Source organism: Haplochromis burtoni, unplaced genomic scaffold (assembly GCF_018398535.1).
Source record: "Haplochromis burtoni strain Fernald_Lab_line unplaced genomic scaffold, NCSU_Asbu1 Contig_321, whole genome shotgun sequence".
NCBI lineage: Eukaryota > Metazoa > Chordata > Actinopteri > Cichliformes > Cichlidae > Haplochromis > Haplochromis burtoni.
In genome coordinates this window covers 574,586-592,951 of record NW_024582682.1, presented here as the reverse complement: position 1 = coordinate 592,951, position 18,366 = coordinate 574,586, and the positions used below count along the sequence as shown (strand labels likewise).

Genomic DNA, 18,366 nt, shown 5'->3' with positions numbered 1-18,366 from the left:
TCACCTAATATGCTTAATTGGTAGTAGGCTTTCGAGCCTATACAGCTTGGAGTAAGACAACATGCATGAAGAGGATGATGTGGACAAAATACTAATTTGCCTAATAATTCTGCACTCCCTGTATAGAAGTCTACATGAAAGCGAGCCTGCTGCCGGCCTCACATCTCAGCTCAATAAACACTGCTCTGATACGTTTCTGGTCTCAGTCGCTGGTTTAAAGTCTTACTGAGTAAAACACGATGCTTATTTTGTAGTTTATGTCTTAACTGAGTGGAAAAAAGGAACAATGAAGGTGGGTATGCTGCAGGTCACTTTAATGCCTATGCTCCCTATTGCTCATTAGGCATAGTTCAAAATAACCAACATGGCAATGATGGGAACACAGTGCCTGCATTCGTTTATAATCTTCCTGCCATGATCAGCCTTTGTGCTGAGTGAAATTTTAACCTTCCAATTAATGCAGAGACACTAAAACATTATTTATTCAAACACATGCTTTGTTACCTGTCTCACCTGTTGATGGCTACAGGTTTGTAGCATTAGCACCAGAATTTCCTGCAAATTCCATGGGAAGAAATGGTGACTAACATCCGTGAGCTGCATCTGGCAGTCACTGGTGAAGTTACTAGCTGCCCTTTCATTCGCCACTGACTTTTGGTTACATGCGTAACCTCGGTTCCAGCTTTGAGCCGAGCAAAAGTGTTTCAGCTGTTTGGGCCTGGCGCTGGTCTTTTTGAGGCAGAAATACATGGAACCAGTTCTAGATCAGGCACCGTGTCCACTGGACCTGGGTGCTACAGGGCAGCGGTCCCCAACCCCGGGGCCACAGACTGGCTCCTGAGTCGTTTGGTACCGACTCACGGGTGTGAAATTTATGGTTTTCAGGGTTTTTATCGTTAACTCAGTTTCCTGTGTTGTAGTTGTTCGTCTTATTTTGAAATAAATATTTACGCGTTACCATAGCGACCTGACAGGGGCAGAGAGGAGGGGCAGAGAGGAGGATGTTACTGTCAGTGTTGTTGGTGCATTTCAGGAGGACGCTGCTAATAAAGCTACACAATTACACAGTGAATTCATGTTTACTATTATATTTACCAAATACCACAGTTTTTGTCTCGGTCATATTGTTTTATTTTGTTGTGTTTATCCGCGACACCTTAAAGGCCGGTCGTGAAAATATTGCGTGACATTAAACCATCTGTGGGGCAAAAAAGGCTGGGGGCCGCTGCTGCAGGGTGTGTTTCCACTGTGACAACGTTTCTATAACCAGACGAACTAGCCTACATTTTGACAGGCTTGATAACTGTTTGGATACTTTATGTCATGGAGGACAGAGTCTGTGGGCTGCATCTGTGAATCACTGATGAGTTTCTTCCAGTCACCCCTCCCATATCCACTAACAGCAGTACTGGCACCAGTGTTTTAGGGGTGGAAATGCACAGAACCAGACCAAAATGTCATTCTCCATGGAGTCAGAGGACTCACCTCCTCTGAGGCAGTGTGTGTGAAAATGAGAACTGGCACAACCTCCCACCTCAAACACAACGATGGGAGTTGTTGTGCAGCAGTAAGCTGCTGCCTGTGGGGCCGGCTGGACCTGCACTGCCGCTGCTTCAGTGGAAAGTGGCATTAAAACGTGCCTTTAAACCCTTCACTGAAGGTACTCTTACCCATTATGCCTAACACATTATATCAATAATTAATCATCAATAACAATAACAGGTGGAAATGACAGTGCTCTCACCTTGCCCTTGATTCTGCTCTCCTTCCTCCTCCTCTCCGTCTTCATAATCCACCTCTTCTACTCCTTCCTCCTCCTCCTCTTCCGCCTCCACCACCCTTCCTTCATCACCCTCCTCTTCTTCTTCCTGCTCCACCTCTACCTCCTCCTCCTCTGCTTCCTCTTCCCCCTCTCCATCCCCTGTCTCCACCTCCCCGTCCTCGTGCTCCATTTGCTCTACATTGTAGTCCATGTAGGCTTCTACCTCCTCCTCTTCCTCCTCCTCCACTTCCCCCTCCTCTTCCTCATCCTCTACAGCTCCTTCCTCCTCCTCTTCCTCCCGGTCATCCATCTCCTCGGTTCCGTCCGTCTCGTAGCACTCCTCCATTGTGGAGTTGTCCATGTCATCAAGGTAGGTGCTCCTCTTTGGGGACGTTTCCAAGGTTTGTCTGTCTATGCTCTTCCTCTTCTTGGCCAGAGGGCAGCCGTACACACTGCAGAGGAGAGATAAGAGGGCAGCCGTTAGCCGTTAGCACCACCTGCCCATAAACGTTCACTCTGGTTTGTGCCGGGGCCTGTGCTGCGACGCTGTGGTTATATAGTACATCGCTCAGGAGCAAAGAAATATTCAGAAGATCAAACTTTGCCCAAAAGGCCTTAATTAGACACGCACTCATTAACTGATAAACAACAAAACGCAAAGATGTCGACTCTCTATCTGTGCAGGGAAACAAAAAGCAGAAGATCTGGTTTAGTTTCCACATTCATTGATATTCAGGTACCATCAGTTTGCTCTTCCGGCAGGAGAAAATCACTGTGCATGCCCTGCAAACGCTTTGTTCCAAACTGATATGTCCTTGTTCCCAAGTGAAGCAAAACACATCTGCCTGTCTGGAATTGACTGTAAGGGGAAACAGACAACCTGTAGCCTGATTAATTGAATCTTGCTGAGGCACCTCGGGTTTTAATGTATTCTCCGGCTCCCCCCGGCAGCAGGGGGACAGATCCTAATCTGATAATCTGATAATCTGTGTATTTGCCCCGGCTATTGATCACAGGGGCTTAATCCATTTGATTCATCAAACCTCGGAGAGTCCCGACTCCTACCGGGCCCCCCGAGCCGCCCGTGTGTGCGACCGTTCGTGTGTGTCGTGGCTGCGCACGCACATTTGGCACGTTAGAACAAAAGCACCACACAGTCAGAATTATGATGAGTTCTGCTGAGTGTTTTGGCCATCAAATAAACCCCCTGTCCAGGCCCGAGTGCGAGAGAGCTAAACACGCTTTGGGCATGTTCACTCGGCTGTGAAATATCCCTGGCTCCCATTTTTACAACCTCTGGATGTTTCCCCGGGTTCTGCGCTACTTAGAGTGGGACCTGATGTGAACGAATGGCACAGGCGGCACCGCGAGGGGAGAAAATGGCAGCTGTTAGTCACTGTGAGCTACTTTTGTGCTGGGAAAAACTCATCGCAGTGGTCAGACGGTCTCAGGTACCCCTTTTTGTTTCCTCTCTTCCTCTGCTTCATCCAATATCCTCTCCCTTGTGCTCTCTCTTTCTTTCTTTCGCCCATCAGTCAGTCAGCTGGCAGGCTCAATCTCGCCCAGCCCTGAGATTCCTTAATGGTCTGACCCCCTGCACCCCCGCAACCAGGGGGCTCATTTCATTAATCTAAGCCCACATGGAAACTCATTCCCTGCCTGACAACCTCTCCCCCAGGGCAGCGAGAAGGTCTGCAGGACAGTGAGGGAGGGGGCGGTGGCGTGCTGCAGCACAGTGATCAATAGTGCTTGTGACCAAACATCTCAAAAGCACATTAAAATGCCACTCATCCCAGCCCCTCTGTTCCAGCGCCCTCTCCAAATAAATCAAGGGCCGGTCCCAGCAGGTTAGCGGCTGCCAAGGCAGGCGGGCTGGCAGGAGGGGGGGGATAGGTGAGTGGGAGGAGTGGGGGGAGTGGGGGAGCGGTGTGAAAAGCAGATAAACACCTCACCCCTCCTCCCTCCCTCTGTCTTCTGGTCCTGCAGTTCCACCTTTATTTTAGCAGTGAAGCAGTCCTGCAGGCGACCAGTGCAGCACCGTGTGCAGGATACTGTCGGCCTGCGTGTTCTCTATGTCATGTATGTTGTCCTGCAGCTGAGAGAGCATAAAAACTGTTTGCCCAAGTGTCAGTGTAGACACAACAAAGCAGCCTTTGACGTGCTGAAACTACAAGTGCCCACCTTATCCACTCAAAGCAGCGCCCCTGACAGCAGCTCCGCCCCTCCCCAAAACACAGCAGATGGGCTGAGGCCTCAGTCACATACGCCTCTGATTGGTGAATGGTTGGTGAGTGGTTGGTGAATGGTTGGTGAGTGGTTGGTGAGTGGTTGCTCGAGGTCGCTGGCTGTTGCCAAGTGAACTGGGTTGCAAAGAGTGTGCAGCACCAAAACCCTCGATGTTATTGCTTTGGTTGCTCACACACTGCCGCTGTTGACATGCACATTTTGCATGGAAGATGCAGACTGATCTGCAAACACTTGACTCGTGCTCTCTGAGTTGAAGTGAAGCTCGAAAAAGTGCAACGCAAACCAGAAACTGAGATGTTCTCCTTCAAAGTAAAAGTCTAGCGTCACCGCTGACACTAAACATTTTCAATAGGTGCATCTTTTACTTTAAAGGTAAATGGTCACTGTTTCCAGTTTGCATCAATGTTTTCACAGCGTTTTTTAGAAAACTACAGGCGACGACAGCAGAGGATTTGCAGCCTATTTCACCTCCAGCAACCAGGCAGGGAATATATATTTTTCCCTAGCGACTGGTGGTTACCATGGGATTACTGACTGGTCTCTAGGCTTGCATTATCGGAGTCTCACCATCTATTTCACAGGTACCACCAGGAACCAGTTGCAGCCAGTCGGTTCATTTTCCCCTAGCAAGCGGCGGCTATCAGTCAGTGCTCAGGCCTGAGCGACCGAGGCTTTAGCTAGCTCTCTGTATTCATCTGAAGCCTCTGAAGCTACCAGTGTTGGGTTTTGTGGAGTCTGCTGCGGTCGTTTGGTGACGTCCTGATTAGTCGGCTCTATTGCTAAGCTTACGTTAGCCAGCGTCGCTCAGTGTTGGGAAGCACTGCAGCGAGGCTCTCGAGGAACGAGTGTGAGCCTTTTATCTCCTGGATTTTCAGACAAACAAAAGTTGGGCAATGTCTCGTATTTTAGACTGCGTTATCCTGTGTTCACAAATTGGCAATAAAAAAGCGTTTAATACCTGAAAATGCTGCACGGAGCACGTTTGACTTGGTGTTTGCTGTCAAGCATTCAGCGCCGGCTCAGTGGCTGACAGGTATTAATGTGACTACACCTGAATCAAAACAATGCTGTTGAATTGCTATAATTGCTCTGCAACATCAGCTAATGGATAGCAAATAATAACTGCTGGCTTGTGTATTTTTCATTGTAGTTTTAAAAGGAGTCGAGTGCGCTTCATTATTTCGGGTCAGGCTTGTACAAACAGGGATGCCTTTTAGCAGAGCGTGAACAAGCTTTAAAACCTGACGCTGCTGAAAGTTCCACCTACGGTCCAACAGACATTTGGATGCCATTAAAGAGCTCCGGCTCGCTGAGAGCAGCCACACAGATTCTTATGTAAATGACTTTTAATCACGCTGCCGTTGAGGAGCGTTGCGTACAGAGCGCCCGGCTCTCAGGTGTCCTCTCGTCCCTGAGCCGTCAGCTCGTTGTGACACGGTGAAAGGTTTGTTTGCCCTACGATGACTAAGCCACAGGAAGCCTCCGCAGCTCGGCCATCCCACGTTCCCTGGCTCCATCGCTGTGTGACCTTGGCTGCGACGTTCGTCATCACAGGCACTGCATCCCACTCGCTTCACTTGGCAATTAAAATTCCAGAAATAATTAAAAAGAAATTCTGCAGTCACTGTGCAGACAAAGGAAGGCGATGAGAAAATACTGCACCATCCTGAGTTTGCTTTTGCTTTTGTCCCCCCGGCAGCATCACAAAGTCCTCCAAGAAGAGTGAGCCGTACGAGAGGTAGTAATCAAAGAAGAAAAGAGCCTCAGATCACAAAAAGACCACTTCATATTTCATGGAGTGGGCATCCTTGGCATTAGAAGATGGAACAAATTCTATTACAGTGTGAACAAGTGGCCTTTTAATGCAGAAAAGAAACCTTTTGGATAAGGAGAGGGCCCCATTCCCTGCGATTTAATGTGAGGCGGGGGGGAGGGTGGCGGCAGGAGAGGGAGAGCTCCTGTTTGGCTAATTTTGGGCGACAGTTGAGCGACTGCTGGAATGCGACAGCGTTCCACGGTGCCTTTATTAGCAGTCATATTAGCGGCTGTTCGCAGCAGGGGCAAAAGCTTTAGCCAGTCATTAGCATCACACACTATTTGTCTCCGTGACGCACGGATGAGGCAGCTGCTGTTGCTTTTTCCCTCTCTCCCTCGTCATCTCCTCTTGTCACCAAACATTCCCACCTCAAATCTCTCTGTCTGTTTTCACCCCGGCTCCTTTCTCGGCTCATATTTTAGAATAACATTACAGGTCGGCATCCTTCATCCTCATTTAGAGTCACAGAAGGTTCTAAAAAGGTTACCGAACTTCAGTGTCGTGACCTACAGGGACGAACACTTTTGATGTCTGTCATCCCACTCTTCTTTAAAGAACACAGCACTGTGACTGGGAATTTTCTGGAACATTAGGCAACATCCATTCTGCCAGCAAACATTCCCAAAACATCCCGGGAGTCTAAATTGTGAAGTTGCTCGATGCAGACACTCTGTGGAAAGGGAACGTCTCCTAAATATTTCTAGAATGTCCAAAAGTCCACTGAGTGTCTGCCTCCGCATCGTGAGCAGAACTAAAGGTTCTCCAAACATCCTGGGGAACCTGAGAGGGAACTTTAAGACTGGTTCCCTGAAAATCCCGAGAACAACTTGACTGTCCCCTCGTTGTTCATGAAATACGCACAAACTCAGACCCCATCAGGTCTTTTAAATGCTCCCAAATATCTCCTGTGTAATCCTGCACAAAAAAAACAAACACATGCAGCGTCATCTAAAAGTGGGGACTTGTTTTCATGTGCACATAGCTGACCTTTGACACTGCAGCGTTGTACTGAGACAATATTAAATGTTCTTGACTTCTCAAAGGGATTTTCTCATTTTACCAACAGGCGTCCATCCTGAAGGTGTCCTCTGTGTTACGCTGTCATGTGACCCATGAATAAACAGAACTGGACATCCTCTTAAACGCACATTAAACGAGCAGCTTAGATCCATATGTGAACATCCTGATTAAGTCCTCGAAACCTCTCAGCGTCACCCATCGGGAACCATACAGGAACATTATCGAAACAAATGTCACATAAGAACGATTTCATGAGACCGACTTGGAGCCATATGCGAATGTTTGAGATGTTCTCACGTGTCCAACGTGGAAACATATGCTGATGTCCTCTGTGTAATGTCACCAATAAAGAAACTTAATATGGAAGTTTTTGAAGACCCTTTCCTGACCGCTCTCATGGGAATGATGGATCCATGTGGGAACACCGCCTGAACATCCCAAATTCACCATCCATGTTACGTTGAGACTAACAAACAAAACAACTGGAAAGTTTAAATAAGAACAGCTGAGCCTCATATGTGCACATGCTCAGTACGTTATTGTTCTCATGGAACCACTTGGAATATTCTCTAAACATCCCAAATGTCATCCATGTAGTTTAAAACAGGAAAAACAGAATCCCCTTTTAAACTCTACAGGGAACGTCTGCATAGGACCGACCTGGACCAGTGGGGAACCATGAGGGAACGTTCTTTGTAGGTCCCACATGTCTTGTGTGTAGTGCTGCACTGAGCATTTCCAATAGCTAGAAGAAGATTCTTATGAAGTCCTGAACAAAATGTTCCCAAAGGGCCAATGAGGAACCACGTGGGAACCTGAAACACACTAAATGTAATGTAAAGGAACTAACATGTAGATGTTCTCTTAACGTCACGCAGAGCCCTTTAAAGAGCAGCATAGAATGTTCTTGATGTTCAGTATCGTTTGAGAACCGTTAAAGAAACACTCAGCTCCGTGGATTTCCTCCCATATTTCCACCTCCTTTCCCATTTTCTCATTCTTCGCAGCCTCTCTGTCTGCCTCCACAGAGCACAGCAGAGATGGAGGGAATGCACCACCTCTAACTGTGCTCCCTATCCAGCAGGAGGATCTATAGACATGTGTGGCAGAGCCCTGTCTCCATGGTGATACCCTCCAGAAATCCATGAGGGATTCACCATCCTCACCGCCAGCCAGCGAGGAGAAAGGAAAAATGAGAGGGAGGCAGACGGGGAGCAAAATGGGAGGCTATAGGAGGGAGGCAGAGGGAGAATGTATGTTTCTGTGCATGTTTGCATGCATGTCCTCCAGTCTTCTGTGTGTGTGCAGAAATATGGGGAATCTATGGCAGCAGAGTTGAAATGAGAAGAAGAGTTGTGTGTGTGTGAGAGAGTGTGAAAGAGGAGAGAGGATCATTTCAGAGCTGTCAGGCTTCTCCCGCAAGCAGCCGAGAACAAAAGGCAGCGTCTCGGTGCAGGAGGCTCAGCGCATGGCAGACGCTGCAATTTGGGGCGTTTTCTGGCTCCAGCTTGGATATCAGCTGCTATCACCCATTCACACCCCAACACACACACACAGATTCAGCAGAATAACTGTCAGACTGTCCTAAAGCTCATGAAAAATTACTTCGGAGCAGCGGTCTTGGAATAATCCTCACTGTCAGGGAAACTTACATGATGTTTGTAGGTGTTGCGGTTCCATGTCCACTTGGATTTACGCACACGCGTTAATAATGAAAGCATCATTTAACTGTAATCTTTTCGTGTTTCGTTTCTCCAGGAAGCATTAACATGCCACAGTCCCCGTTTCTTCAGCCGGTAATTTAAATGATTTCAGACAGCGGGCGCGGCGGTGGAGAGGCTGAGAGGCAGCGGGCCCCCAAAGACTCGCTGCTCATGTCTGCTCGCTGCTGCAGCTCTAACGTGCAGCCTGCAGCTACTAAACCCAACTTTTAGTCAAATACTCCACTTGCTCTGCCTCGACTCTTGCCGTTAACTCTTGCTCTTGTTTTTATCCGAGCCTTGGCTGGTGTCCTTACTCCCCGCTGCCTGTCGAGTCTCCTCCTTTATCCCGAGCCCGGCGAGAGCCCGGGAGCTCAGCTCGGCTGAGACACACAACAGTGGCGAGAAATCAGCCTCACGTGTGCTGAGCAACATCTCCCTGCAGTCGCCCTCATTCCTAAAATGCTCAGTGTCAATGCCGTGGTCTCATACGCTAACATCTCCTGGTACATGTGTGTGCACGGTGCTCAGTCATCCAGGTCACGGAGGCAGCTGGACTTCTTTTCTTTTTCCTGGACACTGCTAATACAGTTTGGGTCGATAGCTAGCTATGCAGCGTTGATCTGACTGCATTAAATGTAGATTCAACTTTGGTCAGGTTTGTGACATAAACCTGTGTCCTCGACCCAAAGTCAAGCATGCTTTCAGTGGCTGTTTGACTCTGGGTGGGTGTTTGCTCCTTGTCCACAGTCCTGTTTGTGGTCTTCATGGACAGATGCTTTCTGCATCATGGTGTGTCCATCTGCATGCGGTCGAGTGTGAAGCAGCTGGTAGAAACATTTGCACCTCCAAGTTTAAGGCCATGATTCTCTACTGGGAGATGGTGGACTGAGTCCTTTCGTCTTATCAGCCTGAGCACCACGCTTGAGCGAGGAGCATCTCCGTGTCTTTATTATGGAGCTTTTATGGGGCTGTGATGGGACGAGACGGGCCAGGGTTTTTCTTGTTGTACCACATGAAATGCCGAAAGAGTCGAAGGAGGAAATTTATTCCTTCAGAGCTGCAATGGTTGTTCTTTGTCCTGTTGGGTTACGTTAAACTAATGCCTACCACACACTGGAAGACATCTAAAGACAGCCAAGAGTCAGTTTTTAATCAGAGAGTAGAGGATTTTGCAGAGATATAGGATCTTACGGGGTCACTTTTTGCAGCTAAAGTCCCTTTAAGATGATTTCCCTTCATGCTTCTGGTGGAAATTCAGAAGCAGAAGCAGCTTTTGTGTCTGCTGTGGTTCGTTCTGGAAAAACGAAAAGAAAAAGAAGATGCTGCAGAAGCTCTGTGGGGAAACAGAAGAGCTCCTGTTGTTCGTCGATGATGTTCGTGTGGGTGATTTTGACCATTTGTATAAATCTGAACAGATGAAAATTAATATCTAACATCAGCTCTGTGACCAGCCTACACCAAAGCATGGAGGTGACTGCAGCGCGCCGTGACTTTAGCACAACTGTCGGGTTTTCCTCGCTGTGAACATTTAAAAGTCTTTTGAACTGAAGCTGAAATAACTACAATGACATGTGATTTTCACTTACTGTGTACCTCATTGTGAGTAAATAACTAAATGCAGTATTTATCATATATCATGAAGTATTTGTGTTTCGAGGCCCCTGAATTAACTCCGAGGTCGGAGATTTGGTCGATTATTGATCTGTGTTTATCGTACAAGCTACTCTGCATAATGTTCCAGCAGAGCTGGAGGCAGGGAGCTCATCGGGCAGCAGAATCAGGGGGTGTAATGTGGCTATCTGTCATACTGCAGCTAAAATCACTCCTGGATTAGCCAGGTAAGGAGTCTCTCCACAAGCGTAATGACTTCAATCAATCACCCTCAACTCAGAGGAGCGCACAGGGAAGCCGGTGAGTTAGCTGCTGGCCTATCTGCCATTTTGGAAAGGAGCTCCTTCTCGTGGTTAGCCCATTTATTCGGATGAGCAGATTTGTTCCTTATACTGGATATACTGCTAAAACCTGCAGCACGAAGCTGTCTTTTTAAATCAAAGTGCATATCTTCATGTCCCATTTCTCCAGATTTCCATCTCCAGCAGGAACCAGCAGGCTTTCTGCTGAGAGCCACGGAGCAGCTGGAGAACAGAGAACGTATGGATGCACCGACGCACGGCTGCTTTCGCTCTTTTCGTGAGATTTGTCAACAATAACAAGAAACACCAGCCTCATCTTTTACCGAATACTGGCGTTCAGAATAAAGCGTCTGCCCTTTGTGTGTTTCATTGTGATTCCCACTCTGTGCCATGTTTACTAAGCCCTGTCTCTCCAGCAGTGGAGGAGGAGGAGGGCTTTTTGACATTGATGTAATTTAGTTGGCAGCTGCTCTAAGGGAAGGGCTGGCCGGAGGAGGCAGGCGGGGGGGAAGGGAGGGCTGGTGGTGGGTTCAGGGGTTAGGGGTCAGGATGTGCCCGGGCCTGAAGCTGGCCCTGAGCAGCTGCCTGCCCCCCGCCTCCCCTCTTCATGCCCATCATGTCCCCCTGGCACGCTCTGCGCTCATCGCACATGATCTGTTATTCCCTTTGATGTCTTTCCTCAGGGATGCGGTTATTAAAAAAGAAGAAAAAAGAGGATGAAAAAAGCATAAACACCACCTGTTTATCTGACGCCGGGTGATGTCAGAAAGGTAGTCTGCAGGCTTGTCATAATATGCACAGGAGGCAAATAAGGGGGAATAAACAAATGTCATCAAAAAGGAAGTCGCATGTGTGTGCCACTGTACATTTAGCAGCCCTGGCTTTGAAATGCTTTCAAAGGCTTTTTTAAAATGCATTAAAGGTTCATACGAGGAAACAACAAACAGCAGAAAAATGCACAGTTATTCTCTCACACAGGAATTTAGGCCTACCAATACCCCAGGGGGTACGTCTGCAGTATCCTAGGCTGATAAATTCAACTTATCTCACAAAACGAGAAATTACAGTTTAACAACTGAGTAAACATGAAGAGCTGAAAGCTGCCTAAAAGTAAAGGATACACAGTGGAAACAGCCAAAATGCACTCATGTAAAAAGTGACAGAAATGGTGAACTCGCTAAAAGTAGTGCTGCTAATATCAGTCATAACTGTTGACCAACACTAGATGACTGAAACAACCAGCTAACATTATGATTTAAGCCCCTCCCATCTTCCTCCAATTTTCAACAACATAAAAATGACCAGAATTAAAACAACTTAATAATCCTGTCTCATCATTTTCAGCTGCATCCTCACATTTCTGCACAATTAAAGAATCATATCAGACTGATTACATGGAGCAAATAAAACACGATGAAAACACCTCCCTGCATAAAAAACTGCATTATTGGCAAACTGCACATAACGCATTCAAAGTAAAAGCAATTATTAATAGTAGTAGTAATAATATGATTATAATAATAGTAATTATTCTACAAATGTCCCACACCAGTGTTACATGGATCAATATTACTGCTGCAGATGTTTAAGGCTGATCGAATTTTAAAAAGTGTATAAAGTATTTAATTTCCAATGATGCACCAAATTCCACAAAGTCATATGCTTGTCGTGGCTAAGATAAAAACAGCTGTTAATGAGGTTTTCCTTCAAATATATTAATAGCAATAAAGCCACAGCAGAGTTAAAAGGCTTTGAGCTCTGTGACATGGCTAACTGTTCATACGGGGGATTAAGACAATAATGGTCACACTTTGTACAGTCAACTATGTTCACCTGTTTCAGTGACTTGATGTCAAGCGGAGTTCATCCTGCTTCCAGAGACTGGAACACTGCCTGCTAGAAGAATAGCTAACAGCTAATAATAGTGGAATAGTTAGCTAAAACATATTGACTGAACCTTTGAAAATGGTGATTTAATAAAGTGAATAGCTGTTAAATGGAGCGGTAAAGGGTTGTGACTGTTCACATGTGGTAAACTAAATATATACTAACTGGTGAAGTAAGCGTAAAGCTGAATCAAATCTAGTTTAAAATGAATTAAAACGGGCACATTTTCACATGAAGGAGTTCACTGAGTGAAAAAGGACTCACTGCTCTGACGTGCAGTAGGCACAGGAACAGGAAATAGTAACCTTATAATGCGCTGTTTACACCATAGTTCCTCTGGTTGCACGTGACAGCGACCGATGTCTGACCGGCTCCGTCATCATACTGCGGGAATGATAACAATTGCGTCGGAGCCAAACCGAATGAACCCCGAGGCTCCACATGAAGTCTAAAGTGTAGAAGCTAATGACAGAGCTGACAGATCCGACCGACTCTGTTCTTTCACCCTCAGCCCACACTGTCTTTTTGGTGATATAAAGCTTTCCCATTAAATATGGAAATTTCTGTTTCGGTGACAGATACTTCACAGAGGGGGGCTGATGGCAGAGACGGTGTTTTTTTGGAAGGGGAAGTGGCAGATTTTGATTAATGCGACCTTATCTGGTTCTGCACATGGAGGCAGAGGGGTTCCTGAGCTTGGCGGGGGTGGATGGCTGCCTCGTTCTCTCTTCACAGTCACTCTGCTTCTGTCTTCTCTCCATTTTGCGGTGAGCTTGCTCGTCTTCTATCTTTGCTTTAATGTCTTGTAGTTGTACTGTCCTTTAGCTTCACGCGGCCTTCAGATAATTCTGTCTGATTCCTTTCGTCCCCTCTTCACCTCTTCACTCTCTTCATCTCTGTACCGATCCCACTTAGCATTTCCCTGTTTCTGTTAAAGCTGCTCATCTCTCTGCTGCGCCATTGTATCTTCAATTTCCATATCTGTTTCTCTTCCTGCCAGGCAGAGAGCGAGGTGCAGTGTTGCTGCTTCCCCTGTCGCTCCATCACCACCTGGCCCACTTCCAATGCTTTTAGTGAGAGCTATCTGTCAAGCTATGAATAATACAGGCCCAAGGCTGGCGTTAGCTTGCTAGCTAGCTATGTGGAATCCAAATGAGGTCTACAGCAGGAAGAGAGCACTTGACTTTTAGCTCGCTACCACGCTCCCCCTACCAAGACAGGCAATTACTCAGCCCACAGCCCCAGCTGCAGTCGTGGCAATCATAAACGCAACCCCTCACATCCCCCGTCTGCACGCACACACTTTGCATGTATAAGTAGGCGCGCGCTCCATCTCCATCCTGCACAGACATTGTCTATGCAGAGACAGAAAGTCCATATATGACAGCAAATCCATAGCTTTTCAGGCGGTGAAAAGAAAAACTGAAATTGTGAAAATCTCCAAATATATTTTGGCAGTGTTTTCACACAGGATGATGATGATGATGATGAAATCAGGGCGCTGGCTTTAAGTGGAAAACTCGTGGCCGCCTACAAATGGTAACGCCGCAGGAGCAGATGTTTGATGAGGCAAATTTAAAGTGCCAAGTGACACCAAAGGAACTCATTTAGGAGCCACGGAGATCTATTAATCAGCTGCGGCGTTACTTCATCATGCCTTATCTGCAGATTAACAGGAGACACATCGTCCACCTTTATCGCACCTGTTCCAGAGTTATGGCAGAAGGCTGAGAGGGCTATCAGGTATGTGACACGTGTACGCTCGTATAATTAGCTCAGCACCATGGCATCCTAAGGTGACAGCGTTAACCCATCCATCATTGCTTCTAATCACTCATTGGTGGAGTGTGGGCTGTAATTACAGAGCGCTAGGCAACGGCAGGCTTCACAGGTAAAAATAGTCATGCAGGATGAGAGACTTGTGCATGAGTTTGGCATGTGGTGTGTGGGAAAATGTGTGTGTATACATGCCTGTGACTACGGAGGTAATGAGATCTAGTTAGTGATGCTCCAGAGTGTCTTATTAACAAATAATAACAGCACTCCTTTGTTTTTACCTCTCCTCCCATCTATTATTCACACCTCACAGATTCACTCATGATTCATTTATACGAGCATCTTGTGCAACCTAGAAACTAAATGTCACCCAAAAACATCCCCGTCAGACGTTGCTGTGGGTACGCGTTTCCGTGTGCTCGTCGCTCGCTCTTGGCGTACAGGTTTGACTGCGTGAAATTGGTCCTGCGTCACATAGAAGCAGCATTTCCAGCGAAAAATATGGACTCGTGCAATCTGCCTCCACTTGTGCATGCACACATAAGTGCAAATGATAGAGTGCTATTGAAACAGATGAGTCGGATCTTGCCGGATCAGTAACGAGGGCTGTAGTGAGGCCATTCTGCCATTCAACCCCCCTGTTGTGAAATCAGCATGACGCCCTGTGTACTTTAGCTGGATTCTCTTTCCGCTCAAATTGCCAGGTTGGAGAGCGGCACTCAGCTGGGAATGCTGCTCTACATGTGAAGTAGGTTGTGCGTGTGCGTGTGTGATCGCATTAAGAGCGCCGATGTAGATGTGGATGCGAATGTGTGTCAGTGAGCTGCCCCTCGCCTCTGTCCCCTCTCTTTCTTCAGGTGAAGAGCCTGTTCTGAAGGCTCTGCTCCAGTCGAGGGTCCTTAAAGCCAGGATGGAAGCACTTTACCCAGATAGAGGTAAACCTACAGTACACCATCTGACTCCTAGTGGACCATCAGACCATCAGGAGGAATAAGTGGTTTGGCACAAAGCAGCAACCTCTGGGGGTGAAAAGTGAAGCTGCAGTTCCTCTAATGGCCACTTGAAGCTGTCTTTCAAATATAATCAGTCCCTGTAGACTCCCATGTTAAAATGTCCAACCTTACAGCAGAAATAAACACAACTACATACAAACACTGGTTTGTTCCTTTTGGAGTATTTTTAAAGCATCTGACCAATATAATATCTGACTAACATGGCTGCTGTGCAGCTAATTATACTGAGAGACGGTCCAACAAGTCCGAGCTCCAGTTTCGCTGAGTGAATTTTTGTCTGGATGTTACTGCGGACTGATTAGATTAGTATCTGTGGATGGAGCTGAAAGTAGGACTCCACCCTCTGATCCAAATATGGTCACTTATGGCTCAAAACCCAGAACTTGTCACTAACCATGTAACCTGTCCAAAGACTGCTCTGCAACTGCCTGCCAAACAGTGGTCACCAGTTTGTATTCTCCACCCATTTGGCAAAAACCTCTTTCCTTTGGCAGCTACGGTTGCCGTGGTCACCACCAGTTTGCATGGAATTTGTACACAAAAATTAACGATCTCAAGTGAAACTCTGAAAAGCTTTTATTTTGAAGGCAAACTGTCTCATTTTCAGTTTGCGTGACTTTTTGGTGTTTCGCTGCCACTCAGCAAGTGTTTGCAGACAAGTCTGCATCTTCCAAGCAAACTACGACCACAGTACTCTGCTAGCGAGCGGAGAAATCAACCACTCACAACTCAAGTTTCCTGGTTGAACTGCGTCCAACGTAGATGACAGCGTGACACGATACGTGACAAACCATGAGAAAGTCCAATTAGCTGAATCTAAATATTATGGTTAAGGTGGGTATTTGTAACTTAGAGTTTCCTGTTAGAGAATTTCACATTGTAGATTCAGCAGCTTGTAGGCTATTTTCAGACGGCCTACATAACAAAATGTGTCAAACAGTGAGACAAGATGAGGCTGAGTAGTTTCCAGATGTTACTCAGGGACAGTTTTGGTGTGACGGGGTTGAACAGCTGCAGCTTGCTGTCTGATTGGCCTGTACTGCTACTGACTATTACTACAGAGAAGTCATTGATTTAGTGCAGGACAAAGTCAGTACTGTTCTGCTTTAGTGTAACACATCAGGTTAGCATTTCATTTTGCTTTGCTTATTTTCATCATGGTCGTAGTTCATAATGAAATAATCAGGTCGGACAGTTTGGGAGGTTGGATGAAACAGCTGACCTCGAGCCTGTATTAGAGCGCCTGCAAATAGACAGTGAAAGTCATTAACCCCGCCCTTCAAATATTGGACGTTCAATGTTTGGCTGTGGTTTTCACCTGGAAATCAAATTCCTGGTGGGAAAACAGGCTTCATTCAATTCGTCCTTCACTTAGAAATCAGCCCACAAACTGCTGAAGGCAACGAAGGAACGTCTCACTTTTGAAGTGCTTGTGATAACCGATGTGTTTTTAATCACAAAGGAAGAGGATATTTGTGGAAGCAGATCATTCTTTGGGTCTTTTCTCTACGTTACGAGTAAATGAGGTTCTTCAGAGGGACGCTGCAGATTTATTCTCTGCTTTGCAGCGATCCGTCACTCTTTCTGTGCACTTCCTGCTGTTGTTGAGCTCCTCCACTGTAGATACCCGAAGACTCATTGTGCCACTCTGCCGGCCGCTCGCTGCTCTCATATCAGTCTGAGTGCTTTGAGAGCATGACATAGTGGAGAGAGCAGAGACGGCTGTGTGCAAGGGAGAGGGAGTAAATAGCATCCCAACTGCAGAGATGGCATTTAAGTGTCTCTCCCTTTGCACTCCAATAGTACTGCAGACCCATTACCTCAGCGCGAGCCTTTGTGTGTCTACCAGCATCCGTGTGTGTGCGTGCGTGTGCCTCAAATGTATTTCCGAGCCATTCCTCCAATCATCTCCGTGCTCCCACGCGACTCACCCGCTACCTTTCCGTTCTGATCTTTTTCTCATTCATCATGCTTCCCCTCCTGTCCTCCTGCCAGAGGTCTCTGCTAAGGTGTAATTTAGCTCCTGCTGCTCTCTAATTTCTACCTTAGTCAGGGTGGGCGTGGCTGGCCCCCCTGACACCATGGATACAATCTGTCAATCATTCCCCACAGCCAGGAAATTGCGTTCAAAGCGAGAGTAATTATTAAGTCTGCCCTGTGTGGGTTGAATTGAACACCCTCTCCGTTTGGCACACAGAGAAATATGTCCTCAGAGGCAAGGCCAGGTGGATTAGTGAGGCTTTTATTGCTGCTTAGAACAAGGTGAGCGCTCTCTCATCTCACCTTTTGTTTCGCCTAATCTCTTTGCCTTTCCCTTCCTACCGTCCTCATTCTTCGCTCATCAATATCAAAACGGCCTGTTCTACGAGAACGTTTAAAAGAACGAGGGCTGGAAAACAACACTTCTTGATGTTTATGCCCAATTTACTGCAGGTATCTCTGTGAAAACAATGGCAGAAGCCAGAGGTGAAAGCATGAAAGAAAGTCTCCCTAAAGTGAGTGCGTTCAGTGAATCCTGTTTGTTCAAGTCCTTGAAAAGCTGAAATCAAACCCGGTGAGCAGGATGTTGTAACAGTCTGTCTCCTGGCTGCTGCTTACCTTTCTGTTTCCACACAAAAATGTTGATTTATTTCCAAGCCTCGCGTTCAGGAACCACATGCCTTTGTTTGCCAGCGTACGGCTGAATAAACGCTACGATTATGTGGATTCTAGTGCTCAAACCACAGAGTTTAAATAGCATCAAGGACAGCAATTCCCAAGATGCCTTGCGCCAACATTTGCTGATAACTTCCCCTTGTCATTTTTAATTACTGCCAGCATCTTCTTCAGTCACCTGTATCAGTGTTGACTAACCATAGAAACCTTGTTAGAACAGACCCGTTAACCTCTGCTCGTGAGCAGATAAGTCTGAGTTAACAAGGTGTCCTGCTGCTGCTGCTGAATGACTCCACTTCTGACCTCCAACCTTTATGTACAGGACATATTCTTCATTAACGGCGTCCTGCTGAAGGCTGGCACTGCACTCAGAGTGAAGCTTTACACGAGCTTCAGCCTCAGAGGTGGGCTACCATTACAACCTATTTCTGCCACAGAGTGTAATTAAAAGCCGGGTTAGGGTTTGGGTATGTGACGCTTCAGAGTCTGAAAACTGAAGCCAATGTCCAGCAGGGATGACTCGTCAGATTGTATAAAACAAACCTGCTGCTCATGGATCTGTGAGCTCAGTAAA

The 18,366-nt window shown here is 46.7% G+C and overlaps 1 protein-coding gene across 12 annotated transcripts in view; it reads right to left on the bottom strand.

Annotated features, from left to right (window-relative positions):
- The window catches only part of myt1lb (myelin transcription factor 1-like, b), a 107,102-nt gene that overhangs the window by 39,522 nt on the left and 49,214 nt on the right, over positions 1 to 18,366 (bottom strand). For 11 of the 12 annotated variants that reach the window (XM_042228396.1, XM_042228397.1, XM_014340017.2 and 8 more), the window contains one exon: positions 1,745 to 2,214. The exons of the other annotated variant lie outside the window; for it this stretch is intronic. In XM_042228396.1, coding sequence (XP_042084330.1) covers positions 1,745 to 2,214 — 470 coding nt within the window. The remainder of the gene's footprint in view (positions 1 to 1,744; positions 2,215 to 18,366) is intronic. 12 annotated transcript variants of the gene reach the window in all.